Consider the following 19,061-nt stretch of genomic DNA (forward strand, 5'->3'; position numbering starts at 1 on the left):
ATTTTCAAGTCAAAATTTATTTTATTCATTATTCTTGATATTTAAGAATAATTATTTGATACAATGTAAGTTGGAAAATAAAATATTTATCTCTGTTACAATATCAAAGAAGCATTTTAATCCAAGCCCCATTAAAAACCATAATAAGTAGAGGGAATGCATGATTTTGGAAAGATGAAAAAAAAAATGAAGGTTAATAGAAACATCATAAATGTCAAATTATCACCAATTCACACTGAGATGGTGGTGGTATTACTTCTTATATGTGATTTATAATACTCAACACTCAAGAAAATATGTGATAGAATTACTTCTATATTGTGGGTTTCTACAAGGCAAGGACTATAACTATTCATCTTTTTTTTTTTGCTTTTTTATTCCCTCCCCCACCCCACCCCACCCAATTTTTTATTATTCATCTTTGACTACTCATTCTAACACAGTTCTTGGAATAACAGTACAGTCAGTAAATATTGTACTGACATGTTCTTTTTATAATGCAGTTAATTCTTAGCAATTCCTCTATTTATATAGTATCTTGTAATTAGGTTATTGTTCAAGAGCATAATTAGGTATCTGATATTAGAAAAGGCTAGTATAAAAACACAAGCAATGGTCCTTTTAGTTTTACTTTCCTATTTCATACAAAAGGACAGTGAGGATACACTTACAGTTAACACCAAAATAACCTATTCATGTAGTGAAATTACACAGAACTAATGCTCATTTCTTCAAATGTCCAATGTTTTTACACCTTTCCAAGCATATTAAATACTTTTCTTTTTTCTTAAACATGGAACATTGACTAAATTTCACCTTTCCTTTATGATTTAAGCTCATCATTATAAGCATCCATTATTATGCTAAATCAGCATTAGTTTGACTACTTCCTCTCTGCCTAAAATGTGTCTGCTCTTATAATCCATTGGCTCCCATCTCACTGACCAGGTTTAGGTTCATCTATAATATGCTTTCAAAGCACCTGGGACTTCCTCATATTACAGTACTACACTTGGAATTGTACATTTATTTGTGAGATTTGATTACTACGTCCCTGTACTAGATTATAAGCACCATGGGGGCCTGTACCTAGTCCAGGGTTTGCTCATCATTGTATCTGCAGTGCCTAATATGGCACCTGGTGCATAGGAGGCTCCAAGTCTAGACTATCTGAATGACTAAATAACTAAACACCTACTTCTGTGCATACAGCTCGCCCCCCTGCCCCCCTCCCCCCACCCCTCCCACCAAGCTATTTGCTCAGGGAAGTCAAAGAATCGGTGTTTCTAAAAAATATGTTGAAGAAAAAAAGCCCCTACATGAGAGTAAAAGAGTACAGACCTCAGCTTTAGGGTCTTGTGGTAACTATTTTGACTCTTAAGCTTTTTTCCTCTTCTAGAGTTTAGAAAGAGTAGAGGCTGTATGGCTAAGTGTCCCTTAGTCATGAGATCTTGGGCATTAAACCTCAATTTCCTCCTCTATAAAATGATGATAATAGTCCCTACCTCAGTGGGTTACTGTGAGGATTAATAAATAATCCTGAGGAATAAAACAATAAAGTGCTTATCACACTGCCTGAAATATTGAAGTGTTGATGCTAGCTGCTGCTATTAGTTATGTGTCACATTCATAATAATATGCTGTCTTTCACATATGAAGATGTTATTGACCCATCACCAAAGTGTATGCACCCTGAATCATTTCTTCAGTAGTTAAAAGATGCACCCTGAATCATTTCTTCAGGAGTAGTTAAAGGATGCACTGTGAATCATTTCTTCAGGAGTAGTTAAAGAATATGCTCAGAACAATCACCTCATTCAATCTCTCCCCATTAAGACCAATGCCTTTATGAAAGCCTCATATATTAGCTTTAAAGTAAATGCTTGGCTTTCATTCATAACCTATTTCCACTAAAAATATGCATGTCTCTATGGCTCTACTTATGGCATGGTGTGTTCTTGAGATGTTGGAAGTCTTATATAGCCCAGAAGAGATGATAGAAAATTGCGGAAAGGACAGTCCTGCTGGATATTAGACTACACTTCTTGTTCATATATTTAAAAATTTCATTTTCCTTTTTACTATATTAAAGTATGTGTACAAAGGAAAAAAAAATATGTATACAGTTCTTTTCCATTTTTATAGTAGCTAATTGATTTGAAGAGGGAAAACAAAATGCTTTATTGTTTATTATTATGCATTTTAACCAACATTATTTTAAAGAAGAACTGTAAATAGCATAAACTGGATCCTTTGAATATAGAGCTAGCACAGACTTTGAAATACATACTGGGCCTTCAGCTTATGATGTTTATTGTAACTGTTGACGGGTAATTTTCTTTTAAAAAGGTATGATTTTTAAAATATTCCCAAAGTGCTAAATGTGCTAATTGAGGATACGTAATTTTTAAATGATGTATATCGCAGATGAATGTTTATCTCTGCTTAGGCTTAAAGAACAGTACAGATAATCTCAATAACAGAGAAAATTAGATTTTTGTCCTTCTTATCTAACTACCTAAGGATTTAAATTAAAAAGCCAACCAAGAACCACCGACCTTAACCAAGCAGTTTGTAAGGATAAATAATAAGATACAGAAGTTCTCCACCCTATATATATGTGTTGGTAAAATTAAACGACCTTTCCTTTCAGGTAACTCTGAACTTTAGAATCAAAGTTTTAACTGTTGCTGGAGATCATGGATGGAGGATGCACTGCTTTGGAGTTTCCCAGTCACTGTTTCTTCTTTCACTGTGGTCTTGAAGACTTCAGACACTCCACTCGTTCCAAGGATGCAAGGCAAACTTAAAAACACTTCACTATTTATATCATAATATCCCTGAAAGGAAAAAAAATGGGATTAGAGCTGAATCACTGCAAAAAAGTTAATACCATAAATATGGATATTTTCTTCCTTTTCTGGTCCTAGCACTACAAAGTGATATAAGCTGAATTTTAAAAAAATTTGTTCATTTATTTTCTAAACTCCAGTTACTGTTTCAGAAAATTTTTGTGAGATGGGAAGAATTTGGTCAAAGATACCCCCTTTATGGGGAGGTAAGCTAGCACCCTCCAATATGGGTAACAGGCTGGAGGTAAAGAAAAAAGACTGTCATTGGTTTGATACCTGTAGCACAGAGGGGAAAGCCCAAGGATGTAGTGGAAGGAGGTGACCTGTTGTGTCCCAGGGACTAACTTTCTGAGCTCCCAATCCAAAGCTGGCTTTATTCCATTAATGCTGGTGCTCCTACATCTCACAGGTATATCCTGTGTGTCTGTCCTCTCCTCTCTGTATTTCATTGTCCCCATTCCCCCTCCTGGACATGGGGAAGGTCAGCACTAAAAGGGTTAAGCAGCAGGCTTTGGTTCATGGTTTTAATTCCTTGGTAAAGTAAATTAGGCAATGCCAAAGGTTGTGGATTTGATCCTTGGAGGAAATGTGGGCCTTACAAAATGGGAAAGTGAATTTTGAAGGGTTTTATTAAAAGATTTTTTTTTTATCTCTTTCTTCCCTGGAGACCCTCATTTTCATAACTTTGTTCCTGTTGGTTTAGTTAAACATGGAAAGTTAAGATGTTGTGTCCACCTGCCTTGGAGCAGACCCAGGTCTGAACTTTTTCAAATCCTTGATGCATTTAACTTGAAGGATCTGAAACATGCAAGCACAGGTTACATAGTTCAGATTTACGTTCTACTGGATTAAGTTTTTCTTTAATGTCTGAAAGCATAGTTTTATGGTAGTTCTTTCTGGAAAGAACCCAGTATTATCTAAAATTATTGGCAAAGTTAAATGTATTTTATACAACAAAGTTTTTAGAATGTTGAGAAGTAACTGAAAAGAGAGTGATGAGTAAATGTTTAGGCTGAGATAATTTATTTCAATAAATCTTTCAAAAGCCTTATTTTAAAATGCTGTTAATAAATTTCTATGATTTTTTTTCTTTTTAAATTTGTTTCCCTGAGAGCATAGCTATTTGTTTTTATTGTAAAACAATAATAATAAAGCAAACTCTCAAAAAAAAAAGAGAAAGAAAGAAAAAAGATTGCTAGAGTGGATTCCCAGGGGAGGAGCTTAACATGGGCTCTGAGTGCAGTCAAATTTGGTAACCTGTTTTCAGTTTTCCCTTCCATGTTTTATTTCCCTTCCGGTATTCCTAAGGTTTTGTGAATATTTGGTTAAGCATTTGTGCCTCATCTTAGCTGTGCTTTAGGGACTTTATACTTGGAATAAAGCAGTAAAGGACAACCTGAACTGGAGAAACAGACTGATGACCAGCTAAGACCAGTTGGCATGTCAGCCTGGGGTGACCTGGCTGGCTGAGGAGATAAATGACAACCAGAAGTTTATGGAATATATAAATGCTTCTTGGGAATTCCAAAAATTAATGGGGGTCAAGGGCAACCTGGTAGAAGTCCAGACTTCCCACAGCCAAGCAAGATAGGAGTTAGACCAAACTATCTTCTCCCATGTGTTACTCTAAAAGCTGGTGATACTGAAGATACCAGGTTACAGTGTGAACAGTACTTTTTTTGTTATATTAATAATATAAATATTTAAAACTATGATGAGAGAATGAGAATAGCAATTACCTTTGCTAAAACTGATACAGAATGTACTTTCTTTTTATCATTCACAATACTGTCAAGCAGGTCAGCTACTGATAGTCCAACAGACCATGATCTTTGACCTTTTACCCTTAATAGTTCCATGGCCCTAGGTTATAAAAAACAAAACAGACAAATCATGATTTCAGAAAATGCACAAAATATGTATGTTTAGTTTTAGCTTATGTATAAGGTATTAATTAGATATTTTTATGACACAGAAGGGTTGTATGACAATTGTTAGGAAAACCAACAGATAGCCCAGTAATTAAGCTTTTCTTAAAATATTAGGCAGTCCACAGTGAGTCAATACAAATGGGCTAATAATATAAAAAGATGCTTACCACCACTAATACTTACTAAATATGAGCTAAAACAATAAATACATCAATTTTTCCCATCAAAATTGGCAAAGAATAAAACGACTAATGGGCTTCGCTGGTGGCTCAGCTGGTGAATCTGCCTGCAATGCGGGAGACCTGGGTTCAATACCCCTGGGTTGGGAAGATCCCTGGAGGAGGGAAAGGCTACCCACTCCAGTATTCTGGCCTGGAGAATTCCATGGACTGTATAGTACATGGGGTTGCAAAGAGTCAGACACAACTGAGCGACTTTCACAAAAAGACTGATAACTACCTCTGCAGAAGCTACAGAGAAACTGGCATTCCCATAACTGCTGTTCAGAGTGCAAAATTATTCAAGTTTTTAAGAGGAAGATTTGGCAACACCTGATCTAGAAATTACTCTTCTAGGAACTTGTCCTATAGCAATATGCTCAACTGTGCAGATATACATATAAGTATGTTTGCTTTGTTGGAGACAGAAAAAATTTTGGAAACAATTCATCCAAAGAGGACTTGTTAAATAGATCACTACCAAATGTAGCACCATATAGCTGTTGAGAAGAACGTAAAGTACATTTATTTGTACAATATGGGGAAATATCCAACATTTATTATTAAGAAAATAAAGCAAGTTGCAAGATAAGACGAATAGCACAAATTTATTATAAAAACAACAATAATGATGATAATCCTTGCAGAAGCATGAGAAAACAACGTTTGGACACATGGACGCTAAACTGTTAATAGCGGTTGTTTCTGGAGAATGGAATTACCCCTGCTTTTCACTTTTCACTCTATAGATATCTGCAGTATTTAAAGCTTTATCTTTGCTGTACACCAGAAACTAACACAACATTGTAAATCAACTATACTTCAATTAAAACATAAAGTTTTATGAGTGCATACATTCTTTTTGTAACTAATTAAAAATTATACAAATTAAACAAACATGTTTGAATTCATTCCTCTTGAAAACTATAAATGCGGGATTATATAGAGAAGCAGATTAGAATGGATTATACAACATACTACTATTCTCAATATGAGACTATTCTTTCCAGTTGTTACACTCTAAAAACCATAAACTGAAGGTTTAAAAAGCTAAAATCACCTGAATCAGAATTCAGAAAAGGATGTTATATTATGAGACAGTAAAACAACAAATGGCATGAAAATATATAGTATGTAGAGTCCAACCTATGGGGTCCAGACCCCTGGAAGGCCTCTGAATAAACACAAAAGATTCAAGGATCTGTGCATTATACTTGGTTTCTGCCTGAAATTATAATGGGGGTTATCCATCCACATTAGACTAATTTCCAAATGTATTTAACTATGATTAATAAATACATATTGATTTTTAAGTGGTATAGGCCAATTCTCCTCTACCTTTAAGAAAATAGCCAATATCCTCAGATACAGGATCCTATATCCTAAATATAGAAGTGGTAAATCACTGCCTACAAATAAGGAGTCTATTCCACCCTTTAAAAAGTCAACTGCGTATCTAAATATAGGCTTGCAAAACAGTTTGAGATAAGAAATCAAAGAAGAGAAAATACTGATCCCATGCACTCTGGATTTGTCCATACTAGTTAGTTTTGTTTGCAGAAGCCTGGTAAGTACATGCCATGCAAATAGCCATTATGTTAGCTATGAAGTGTATGGTTTTTAGTTGGATAAATGCAAATCTACATTCAGTGTTACCTGTTGGACAGCTGCATCTGAGAGTCATGATTTGTTACTTCCTCTTGGCCACTCCATATGGGCACTAAAAATTAAAGGAAAAATTGATTATTATCTTGTCAATAACTCTCTTAGGACTAAGATGTGATAAAGGATCATTTGCAGTCAAGGGTACCTATATCAAACTTTATAAACATTTCCCCCCTTCTGGATAGTTACATACTTCCACTGGTGGCGCTAAATGTGCCGTACTGATTGCCTGGGGTGAGAAGTCATAGAGCTGTAGTTCCCTCAAAACATGATCCCAAAGTCTATTTGCAGCCTGTTACCTGTTCTCTCTCAACAACACTGGGCCATTTTACTGACTGAGTAGAAAGTTTTTCTCAGCAAGCAGTGTATAATAGGCTCCCATGTGCTGTAAGCCCTTGGCATTTGCTCCACTGGGAACCACACAGACTAATTTCTATCACCAGATGACGAATAATTTGGTCACCTACGGCTTCCCTGGTGGCTCGGGTGGTAAAGAATCCGCCTGCAGTGCAGGAGACCTAGGTTCGATCGATGGGTTGGGAAGATCCCCTGGAGGAGGGCATGGCAACCCACTCTAGTATTCTTGCTTGGAGAATCCCCACGGACAGAGGAGTCTGGCAGGCTACAGTCCATGGGGTCGCAGAGAGCCAGATACAATTGAGCAACTAAGCCCACAAACTCTGGATGAGACTTCCACAGCTGTTAGAGAGCAGGGTCCTGTTTTCTAAGAGCATATTTGGTTTTCCATTTCCTCTCACTACACCATTTATAAAAACAATTTAAAAGCTCAAAGCTATACATGTGAGATGGATATTTATACCATACTTTAATATGAAATTTAAAGTAACATTCTGAAACCGTTTTAATAGTCATTGGTTTCTCATCACTGTGAAGACATTCTTTGATACAAATCTTTGGGTAGGCAAAATAAAAATACATTCAGATATGTAAGATATATTTTACGCTTAAGATACACGTCGTCTTTTTCTTGTTTTATTTTCTTGCTGTGCCACGCAGCTTGTAGGATCTTAGTTCCCTGACCAGGGACTGAAACCAGGCCCTGGCAGTAAAAGTGTCAAGCCCTAACCACTGGACTGCCAGAGAATTCCCACAGCTCTTCTAAACTGCATTAAAAATTAGGCCACTTAGTGATTTCTCAGCATCAGCAACAAATGACACTTTGCTTCCTCAAACTGATTGTAAGCTTCCAAGGGGCAGGGAAAATGTGTCCTCCTTCTGTGTCCTCTGGCACAGATTCTCTACCAAGTCAAAGAATGCACAAGAGGTAATATAGAACCGACCTCACACACAATCCATAATTATATTAAACAAAGAGGAAAACATACTTGGAACGGTTAAGTTGGAGGACATGGAAAAGTTTTAAAGTTTTTTTTTTTTTTGCTTTTATATACATATATATTTGTAGATATTAAAAATCAAAATCAGTTTTCTTATTTCCCTATGGTTCCCTTATTATTTAATGTTAATGGGGTCACTAGAGATTGCAGTTTAGATCTTTAAGTTTCAAGATACCCGAGAGAGAATGATTGAGCTAGAAAAGAAATGAACACTATCGAGAGGAACAGAATGGCATATGGGATTTTGTATCTCCCCTTTTGGGAGAAGATGATCATGGCTTTGACTTTACAAAGATTTTCCTATGAGAAGAATTCAGGACATTTGGAAGGCTGAAGTGAAGGGGAAGTCATTATTCCCTGATAGAAATGAAGTTCATAGTAGTACCACGGCAAGCTCTTAAGGACTACCCCTTTCACTGTAACAGACTGGATAATTTGTGGGAGAGCCTCAAAAGTCCTCAAAGAATGCAGCAGCTTCCAAGCAGACACTTGAGCATCTCTCGTTCGGTTAATTAAGATTAAAAAAAAAATCTTCAGCATCAGTGTCTATGTCAGTGACAGCTACTGAAGGTCATAGAAGTTTTTATATTAAGTTAAAAAAAAGCAAAACCAAAAATTGTTACATGAACAATATAAATGCATGTGGACAAATTAATAAGGGTCTTTTTTTTAATGTTTCACTTGAATAGGACTATACATGAATTACTTTCTTAAAAAAGTTTGGTACTAATAATGTACTAATAAGGTAACATTACTAGTATAGTCACGATAAGAAAATTGCAGGGAAATGTCTGTTAGATGAACAAGCATTTACAGACCTTAGGAAGATAAATAAAAAGGGAAAGGTAGGTACGGGAAGAGAAAGGACACCAAGAAGTCTGGAATTTAATTATGAGTATTACTGCTATTATTACTAATATAATCACGTTTCATCTTTCCTCTCTGAGTTTAGACTTTTAAGAGCCATGAGAAAACAATGTTCAGAGAGATGGAGAAAGCGTCACTATGTTCAAATTTGCTTCTGACACAGTCATTAGGATTTTTAGTTAAGTTTAGATAGACTTAATTAATTTTTTGTTCCCTTATTGCCCAACCATTCACACTTCCTAAATGTATATTTATCCTAGTTTAAGGATCCCTTTCAAATACTGCATCTAATCAATCCTTATCTTTCTGGTTCTATTCCTTAAGAACAGTAATCCTCTGGTCCCAGAAATTTTAATAAAAAATGACCATGGGATATTTCTTTTCCATTACACATAACACCTACCCCTTAGGTAAGACTGATGCACACAGCAGATGAGTTAACACTGTTTTGAGATCCAGTCCTTGGATTTCTAAAACATCACTTGAAGGAGTTACCTGCACTTTACATGACTTCACTATCACAGCTAAAAACAGCAGCTCCAAATCACATGTTGTAACTAATTTGGTGGAGCATAGTATCAATGACCTATGGTTGCAAAAAGATGGTATCAGGATCATTCATTCATTTCAAAACATATTTACTGAGGCCATTTCAAGTTCAAGGAGTTTACAATCTGGTGGAGTGAAGACAGGTAAACATGCAATTATAACACTGTGATAAGGAATATAATAGAGGCATGAACTTACTTAACCTGGAGAATTAAGGAAGGCTTCCTGGGAGAGGTGGCACTCAAGCCCAGTCTTGAAGGATAAGCAGGAGTTAGCCAAATGAATGAATGTTCAGGGAAAGGAAGTATCAGGTGCAAAGGCAAGGAAGCATGAGAGTGCATGAGTTCCTCAGGAAGCTGCAAGCTGATCATGTGACTAGCATAAAATGCTTGTCAGAATGGCAGAAGATGAAGCTCAGGAAGGAAGCACGAAACAGATCCTAAAGGGTCTTACATGTCATGGAATTCCTCCCCATATCATGCTGTAATTGTCATTTGTCTCTGAAATAACTAAAGAGAATAATTTTACTTACACATATCTGTTATTCTTATAACTGTTTCTAAATCTTAATGTTGCCTATTTCAAAGTGTCGTTTTCCATGTCCCTTTGCCAATTTTCTATTCCTCACCATCTTGCCATCTTGATCACTGTCATAATAGCTATCATTTACTGAGTGTTTATCTATGCCAGACACTATACTAAAGGCTTAAGAGAAATTATCTAACTAAGTCACTGCAAGAAAAGTACAGCTTTGCAGTCAGACCCAGGGTTCAAATCTCAGTTCTGCCCTTACTAAATGTATAATCTTGGACAAGTTGTTAAACTCACCGAGTCTTAAGCTTCCTTGTACATTGATTTGGAAAAAACTACCACCTCCTTTTTGGGGTGTTTATAAATTTTAAATGAGACTGCAAAGCATTTAATACACACACTAAGCACTCAATAAAAAAATAATTCCAATTTTGCTATGGTGTCATCAATACAAAGACATAACCAACTGGTGTCTACACATGAAACCACCAGAAAGTGAGTCGCTCAGTCATGTCTGACTCTTTGTGACCCCATGGACTGTACCCTGAAGACTCCTCTGTCCATGGAATTCTCCAGACAAAAACACTGGAGTGTGTAGCCGTTCTCTTCTCCAGAGGATTTTCCCAACCCAGGGGTCGAATCCAGGTGGATTCTTTACTGTCTGAGCCACCAGGGAAGCCCAGCAGAGGGAGCCTCTAATCCAAGGGAAGACTACCTATCAGTGCATGCATGCCTGCTAAGTCGCTTCAGTCGTGTCCGACTCTTTGCAACCATATGGACTGTAGCCCACCAGGCTACTCTGTCCATTGGATTCTCCAGGCAGGAATACTGGAATGAGTTGCCATGCCCTTCTCCAGGGGATCTTCCCAATCCTGGGATCAAACCAGCATCTCTTATGTCTCCTGCATTGGCAGGTGGGTTCTTCACTGCTAGCACCACTTGGGAATCCCAAGAATACTGGAGGGTGTAGCCATTCCCTTCTCCAGAGGATCTTCCCAATGCAGGGATGGAACCCGGGTCTCCTGCATCACAGGCAGATTCTTTACCATCTGAGCCACCAGGGAAACCCACCAATCAGTGGATATAGTTATTTCTGAAACAAAGTAGAAGACATGATAAAAAGTGATCTGACAGCAGTCCAAGGCTCAGTGGTAAAGAATCCGCCTGTAATGCAGGAGGTGCAAGTTCGATCCCTGGATTGGGAAGATCCCCTGAAGGAGAAAACGGCAACCCATTCCAGTCTTTCCGGGAAAATTCCATGGACAGAGGAGCCTGGTGGGCTACAGTCCATGGGCTCACAAAGACTCAGACACAACTGGGCATGAACATGGGACAAGACTAGACATAGGGAGATGGGTTGGGGAGTACATAAGTAGCTTCATTGGCATTCATAATGTTCTTAATTGAGTATGGATTCATGAATGTTTGGTCAACTATGTTTTAAAACATATATATACATTATATATATATTCTATGTATCAAATATTACATAAATTATATTTAAGTAATCTCAATTCACATCCATCTACATTTATTTCTAGTTCCTACTTGAGAGTTCCCTTCCTTGCACTTAAAAAAAAAAAGATTTATTTATGTATTGGCTGCGATGGGTCTTTGTTGCTGCACGTAGGTTTTTCCTAGCTGCAGGGAGTGGGGGCTACTCTTCCTTGCAGTGCATGGGCTCTCGGTGCGAGGGCGTCAGTAGTCACAGCTCTCAGGCTTAGTTCCTCCAAGGAATGTGGAAACTTCCTGGACCAGGGATGGAACTGGTGTGCCTTGCATTGCAAGGCAGATTCTTAATTACTAGACCACCAGAGAAGCCCAGTTCCTTGTGCTTTTACCCTACTTCTCTTGGACCTCTCTTAAGGCTCGTCAATACTGCCTGTTATAGTCACTTTCTGTATCAGTCTCTAACCTGCCTGAAGACAGGGTCTTTATTCATTTATGTAGCTCCAACAGCATTCAGCAAAGTGCCTTAGGTTCTTATCAAGTCACACCATCCTTTATTTTCTCTTTACAATTTGAGATATTCATATAGCCATAATGTAAAATATTCTTATTCATTCAAAAATTATAACTTAGGGGATTGGTTACATTTTGGTATTCCAGTACTTAAAAAGAATGAATGATATCTATATATGTTATTATGCAGTCATTTCCAAGTCATAACAATTAGAAAGAGGGTAAGGTGGAGAATGATGTACGATGTATATTTCATATGCTTGTCCTTATACAGAACATTTCTAAACGGCAGCATTGCTTCTAGAGAGAGGGACTAGGTGTCTGGCATAGAAGGGAGACATTTTTCACTATATTATCTTTTTGTACTATTTAATTGTTTTGCAATGTGAATGTACGACTTTTTCAACTAAAAGAACAGCTTAATAATTTACACTTTCAATAAAGAGAAGGTACACAGAAAAAATTCAAATTGGATCAGAATAAACAGCAGCTTTACAAAAGAATAAACATCTTGAGACAATATATGGTTAATTACATTTAGCTAGCAAAAGCTTTTAACTCAAAGGAATGAAGGAATCTGTGCGATGATGTGATCAGGAAAAACTTCAAAGTGTAAGTAAGAGGGACTTGACTGAGACTTTGAAGAATAAGATTTAAATATGCTAAGCGAGAAGGAGAAGGGATTATGAAAAAAGTAAACACAATGGGCAAAGATCCCTGTGGCTGAAGAAAACCTGTGGGGCAGGGCCAAGATGCACAAGACCTGGTTTTAGTCCTTCTTTGACCTGAAAAGGCTCTTGGAGCGGTCACTCCTATTATTCCCGCATTCATTGCTGATTCCCTACCACAAACTGTAATCAATGACCCTTTGAGCGGCTTCCAGCTCTCTAACAACATGATTGCCTCCATAACTATAACTGGGAAGGAAGATTAAGGCTGTATTTTGGGACTACTTGAATGGCAAGTAAAAGAATTTAATGATTTGGTCAGAGGAAGCCTGTGAAAGTTTTTGAAAAGAGTAATGTGATTTAGGAAGACTGAATTAATATGTGAAACATACTGCAAACTGTAAGTTTTAGCTAATATCATTATTAATTTGGCATCACTTATACAGTACACTCGGAAAAGGCAATGGCACCCCACTCTAGTACTCTTGCCTGGAAAATCCCACGGACGGAGGAGCCTGGAAGGCTGCAGTCCATGGGGTCGCAAAGAGTCGGACACAACTGAGCAACTTCACTTTGACTTTTCACTTTCATGCACTGGAGAAGGAAATGGCAACCCACCCCAGTGTTCTTGCCTGGAGAATCCCAGGGACGGCGGAGCCTGGTGGGCTGCCGTCTATGGGGTCACACAGAGTCGGACACGACTAAAGTGACTTAGCAGCAGCATAGGGTACACTAGAGGGAAAAGAGCAAATTAACTGGGAGATTTACAATGATCAGAGAAGCAAGAGATTAACATGGACCAGAACTCAAATGGTAATAATGAGTAACATTTGGGGTCTTGGGTTTATTTGAATCCCTAGACATGTTACTCAAATACATCTGCTCCAAGTTCTTATTTGCTCCCCTTTTCTCGTTCTATATTGATTAGTCTTTAGTGTCAGGAAGCATTTTGAGCCTGAAAAGCTATGTCTGCTTGAATCACATAGTCAGGTTTTATAAAGGTTTATTCTATTGCCTGAGTCTTTCTAGCGTTGAACTTTCTAGGTGGCAAGTGCATATTTATACAGATTTTAAATCTTCCTCCAGTTCTTGAGTTAAATGATCACTTCCTCACAGGCAGAGTAGTTCTTTTCTACATTGTGCTCTACACCTCAGCACCTATAGGATGAATAAAGTAGTAATAATACACTTGAAGAGTCAGACATGACTTAGCAACTGGAACAACAACAATAACAACAATACACTTTAAAGGAGGAAGCAATCATTAATTTTCTTCAGATTACCTTTTCAACATAATCACTCGCATGCTCAAACACCTTTAACAGTTCCCCTCTGCCTGACAATCCTTCCAACCCTTTATGAGGTATTCAAGAAAAAAATACCTCCAAAATGAGTTATCAACAAGTTATCAACCAAGCTTATCTGGTTGAAACTCTGCAACAACCAGTCTAGACTTTTTTATCCCATGAACATGTCATACCTAAGGTGTGTGCCTTTGCCTGTTTTTCCCATTCCTGGAAAGTCTCTCTCACTCTTTGCTATTTATTTGAACCCTATTCATTCTTTCAAAGTGCAGTTCAATGATGGCCTGCATAGAATTTTCTCCAGTCATTTCAACCCATGTTAAATGCTCACTCGTAAGTGTCTGAACACTGTAAGTCTAAAATATATTCATTCTAGCCCTTAATCAAAGAGTTCCCTATACTTTTACTGTCAGCCAAAATAGCTTTATTAAAAATTTTCTTATTGCTCTAAAATAATTTTTTAAAAGATTTTTTGATGTGGACCAGTTTAAAAATCTTTTAATTTTTTACAAGATTGCTTCTATTTCATGTTTTGGTTTTCTGACCCCAGGCATGTGGGATCTCAGCTCCCCGACCAGGGACTGAACCCAACCCTCTGCATTGGAAGGCAAAGTGTTCACCACTGGACTTCTAGGGAAGTCCCTAGAATAATTTTTAAGAACGGTGAAGGAAGAGGCTGTGCTCTGTGCCTCTTCTGGATCACACTGACATCTTACAGTAGTGAACAGATATACTTGTTTAAAATGAATAAAAATGAGCAAACTTAGGATAAAGCACTTTTATCACCAGACCAACCTGACTTTACAGCATGAGAGAAATAATAAAGAAAAAGATATTATTGAATTAAATAGGGAAAGCAATCTTATGGGATAGGAAAAAGGGCTTTCAAATCCAGGGGGACTAGATTTTATGAATGGTTTCTATGGTAGGGACAGAGCACAGAGCAAGTAGCTGGTTAAAAGAAAAAAAAGGGGGGAGGGCCATAAGGGTAAATAAAGAGTGAATATTCTGTTTAAAAGGTGAGAAAGAGACAGGAGGTATGCACCTAGGGAGAAAGTCTGGACTTAGGAAAGGTAAACAAGACTGCAGGATGTGAAAGTAAAGGAAAGAGTTCTGTACATGCTTTGTGTGTGTGTAAAAGTCGCTCAGTCGTGTCTGACTCTGCGACACCACAGACTGTAGCCTGCCAGGCTGCTCTGTCCATGGGATTTTCCAGGAAAGAATGACAGAGTGGGTTGCCATGCCCTCCTCCCGGGGATCTTCCAGACCCAGTGATTGAACCTGGGTCTCCTGCATTGCAGGCAGATTCTTTAATGTCTGAGCCACCAAGGAAGACCGGTGTATGCTTTAGGGTTTATCTAAATGTTGCTCTCCAGAAAATTAAACTTTTAAATTCATCCTGGATGCTGAAATTCAAATACAAAGTATAAAAATAAAAATACATAACCTAAGGAGTCTTGCCTTTTATTTACAGAAAAGTAAATACAACCAGAATGACACGTTTGTAGAGTCTATTCACAATACAGGGTCCCACACACAAAAGGCACTCAAATGTGGAAGGAAAACCAACTAGGCTCCACAACTGGAGTCCCCAGAACTGTGCATATATGCATACCATGGCCTCTGGTGATGTAGATTATCAATATACGTAACTAATAAACATGTACAGTATGAAAAGGCAAAAAGATAGGACACTGAAAGATGAACTCCCCAGGTCAGTAGGTGCCCAATATGCTAATGGAGATCAGTGGAGAAATAACTCCAGAAAGAATGATGGGATGGAGCCAAAGCAAAAATGATACCCAACTGTGGATGTGACTGGTGATAGACGCAAAGTCCGATGCTGTAAAGAGCAATATTGCATAGGAACCTGGAATGTTAGGTCCATGAATCAAGGCAAATTGGAAGTGGTCAAACAGGAGATGGCAAGAGTGAACGTCGACATTCTAGGAATTAGCGAACTAAGATGGACTCGAATGGGTGAATTTAACTCAGATGACCATTATATCTACTACTGTGGGCAAGAATCCCTTAGAAGAAATGGAGTAGCCATCATGGTCAACAAAAGAGTCCAAAATGCAGTACTTGGATGCAATCTCAAAAACGATAGAATGATCTCTGTTCGTTTCCAAGGCAAACCATTCAATATCACGGTAATCCAAGTCTATGCCCCAACCAGTAACGCCGAAGAAGCTGAAGTTGAACGGTTCTATGAAGACCTACAAGACCTTCTAGAACTAACACCCAAAAAAGATGTCCTTTTCATTATAGGGGACTGGAATGCAAAAGTAGGAAGTCAAGAAACACCTGGCGTAACAGGCAAGTTTGGCCTTGGAGTACAGAATGAAGCAGGGCAAAGGCTAATAGAGTTTTGCCACGAGAACGCACTGGTAATAGCAAACACCCTATTCCAACAACACACGAGAAGACTCTACATGTGGACATCACCAGATGGTCAACACCAAAATCAGACTGATTATATTCTTTGCAGCCAAAGATGGAGAAGCTCTATACAGTCAGCAAAAACAAGACCAGGAGCAGACTGTGGCTCAGATCCTGAACTGCTTATTGCCAAATTCAGACTTAAATTGAAGAAAGTAGGGAAAACCACTAGACCATTCAGGTATGACCTAGATCAAATCCCTTATGAGCATACAGTGGAAGTGACAAATGGATTTAAGGGACTAGACCTGATAGACAGAGTGCCTGATGAACTATGGACAGAGGTTCGTGACATTGTACAGGAGACAGGGATCAAGAAAATCCCCATGGAAAAGAAATGCAAAAAAGCAAAATGGCTGTCTGAAGAGGCCTTACAGATAGCTGGGAAGAGAAGAGAAGCAAAAAGCAAAGGAGAAAAGGAAAGATATTCCCATCTGAATGCAGAGTTCCAAAGAATAGCAAGGAGAGATAAGAAAGCTTTCCTCAGTGATCAGTGCAAAGAAATAGAGGAAAACAACAGATTGGGAAAGACTAGAGATCTCTTCAAGAAAATTAGAGATACCAAAGGAACATTTCATGCAAAGATAGGCTCGATAAAGGACAGAAATGGTAGGGACCTAACAAAAGAAGAAGATATTAAGAAGAGGTGGCAAGAATACACAGAAGAACTGTACAAAAAAGATCTTCACAACCCAGATAATCACGATGGTGTGATCACTCACCTAGAGCTAGACATCCTGGAATGTGAAGTCAAGTGGGCCTTAGAAAGCATCACTATGAACAAAGCTAGTGGAGGTGATGGAATTCCAGTTGAGCTATTTCAAATCCTGAAAGATGATGCTGTGAAAGTGCTGCACTCGATATGCCAGCAAATTTGGAAAACTCAGCAGTGGCCACAGGACTGAAAAAAGTCAGTTTTCATTGCAGTCCCAAAGAAAGACAATGCCAAAGAATGCTCAAACTACTGCACAATTGCACTCATCTCACATGCTAGTAAAGTAATGCTCAAAATTCTCCAAGCCAGGCTTCAGCAATACGTGAACCGTGAACTTCCAGATGTTCAAGCTGGTTTTAGAAAAGGAAGAGGAACCAGAGATCAAATTGCCAATATCCGCTGGATCATCGAAAAAGCAAGAGAGTTCCAGAAAAACATCTATTTCTGCTTTATTGACTATGCCAAAGCCTTTGACTGTGTGGATCACAATAAACTGTGGAAAATTCTGAAAGAGATGGGAATACCAGACCATCTGACCTGTCTCTTGCGAAACCTGTATGCAGGTCAGGAAGCAACAGTTCGAACTGGACATGGAACAACAGACTGGTTCCAAATAGGAAAAAGAGTACGTCAAGGCTGTATATTGTCACCCTGCTTATTTAACTTATATGCAGAGTACATCATGAGAAACGCTGGGCTAGAAGAAACACAAGCTGGAATCAAGATTGCCGGGAGAAATATCAATAACCTCAGATATGCGGATGACACCACCCTTATGGCAGAAAGTGAAGAAGAACTAAAGAGCCTCTGGATGAAGGTGAAAGAGAGTGAAAAAGTTGGCTTGAAGCTCAATGTTCAGAAAACTAAGATCATGGCATCTGGTCCCATCACTTCATGGGAAATAGATGGGGAAACAGTGGAAACAGTGTCAGACTTTATTTTTTTGGGCTCCAGAATCACTGCTGATGGTGACTGCAGCCATGAAATTAAAAGACGCTTGCTCCTTGGAAGGAAGGTTATGGCCAACCTAGATAGCATATTTAAAAGCAGAGACATTACTTTGCCAACAAAAGTCCGTCTAGTCAAGGCTATGGTTTTTCCAGTGGTCATGTATGGTTGTGAGAGTTGGACAGTGAAGAAAGCTGAGCGCCAAAGAATTGATGCTTTTGAACTGTGGTGTTGGAGAAGACTCTTGAGAGTCCCTTGGACTGCAAGGAGATCCAATCAATCCATCCTAAAAGAGATCAATCCTGGGTGTTCATTGGAAGGTCTGATGTTGAAGCTGAAACTCCAATACTTTGGCCACCTCATGCGAAGGGTTGACTCATTGGAAAAGACCCTAATGCTGGGTAGGATTGGAGGCGGGAGGAGAAGGGGACGACAGAGGATGAGATGGTTGGATGGCATCATCGACTCGATGGACATGGGTTTGGGTAAACTCCGGGAGTTGGTGATGGACGGGGAGGCCTGGTGTGCTGTGATTCATGGGGTCGCAAAGAGTCAGACACGACTGAGCGACTGAACTGAACTGAATAAACATGTATTTCTTACCTTTGTCTTCTCCCTGCTCACCAATAACCCATACTTCTTTTCCTGAAGTCTGTGCCTTCAAGACATTTGTAATAATATATTGTAATCTCTGTGAATCCAGATTGCACCCAATTCCAATCACTCGGTTTGCAGGAAATGCACTCAGTTTCCAAGTCACATAGGTCATGATTTCCACTAAACATGACATGCAAGGTGAAAATATAAATTATTTTTTAAAATATACTTCTAGCCTAGTTCCTAAACAAAATATTTTAATAAGTATATCAAAACCTGTGTATATTCTTCTTAGGTCTTAAATGCACTATGAAGCATTATTTATTTTTATTATATATTATATAAATTTATTTTATTTAACAACTAAAAACAACTAACCAGGTTTCAGCATCATTTTACATAACTTTGTATTAAACATAAATTTTTAAGAGTGAAAAACAGATCATGTCCTAGA

General features: G+C 38.2%; 1 protein-coding gene across 16 annotated transcripts in view; it reads right to left on the reverse strand.

Moving 5' to 3' along the window:
- The window catches only part of UEVLD (UEV and lactate/malate dehyrogenase domains), a 72,358-nt gene continuing 53,297 nt past the window's right edge, over nucleotides 1–19,061 (reverse strand). For 9 of the 16 annotated variants that reach the window (XR_014066541.1, XM_081533681.1, XM_081533680.1 and 6 more), the window contains 4 exons: nucleotides 18,614–18,787; nucleotides 6,658–6,721; nucleotides 4,592–4,715; nucleotides 1–2,840 (listed from right to left, as the gene is read on the reverse strand). Coding sequence is in view for 15 of the 16 variants with exons in the window: in XM_081533681.1 (XP_081389807.1) it covers nucleotides 2,673–2,840; nucleotides 4,592–4,715; nucleotides 6,658–6,721; nucleotides 18,614–18,787 (530 nt within the window). In the remaining variant the exon portion in view is untranslated. Of the gene's footprint in view, nucleotides 2,841–3,587; nucleotides 3,651–4,591; nucleotides 4,716–6,657; nucleotides 6,722–18,613; nucleotides 18,788–19,061 lie in introns of all 16 variants that reach the window. The other 7 variants (XM_081533673.1, XM_081533684.1, XM_081533674.1 and 4 more) reach the window with 3 other exon arrangements.

This window comes from Giraffa tippelskirchi, chromosome 10, assembly GCF_054371585.1.
Source record: "Giraffa tippelskirchi isolate mGirTip1 chromosome 10, T2T-mGirTip1v1.2.pri, whole genome shotgun sequence".
NCBI classification, from domain to species: domain Eukaryota; kingdom Metazoa; phylum Chordata; class Mammalia; order Artiodactyla; family Giraffidae; genus Giraffa; species Giraffa tippelskirchi.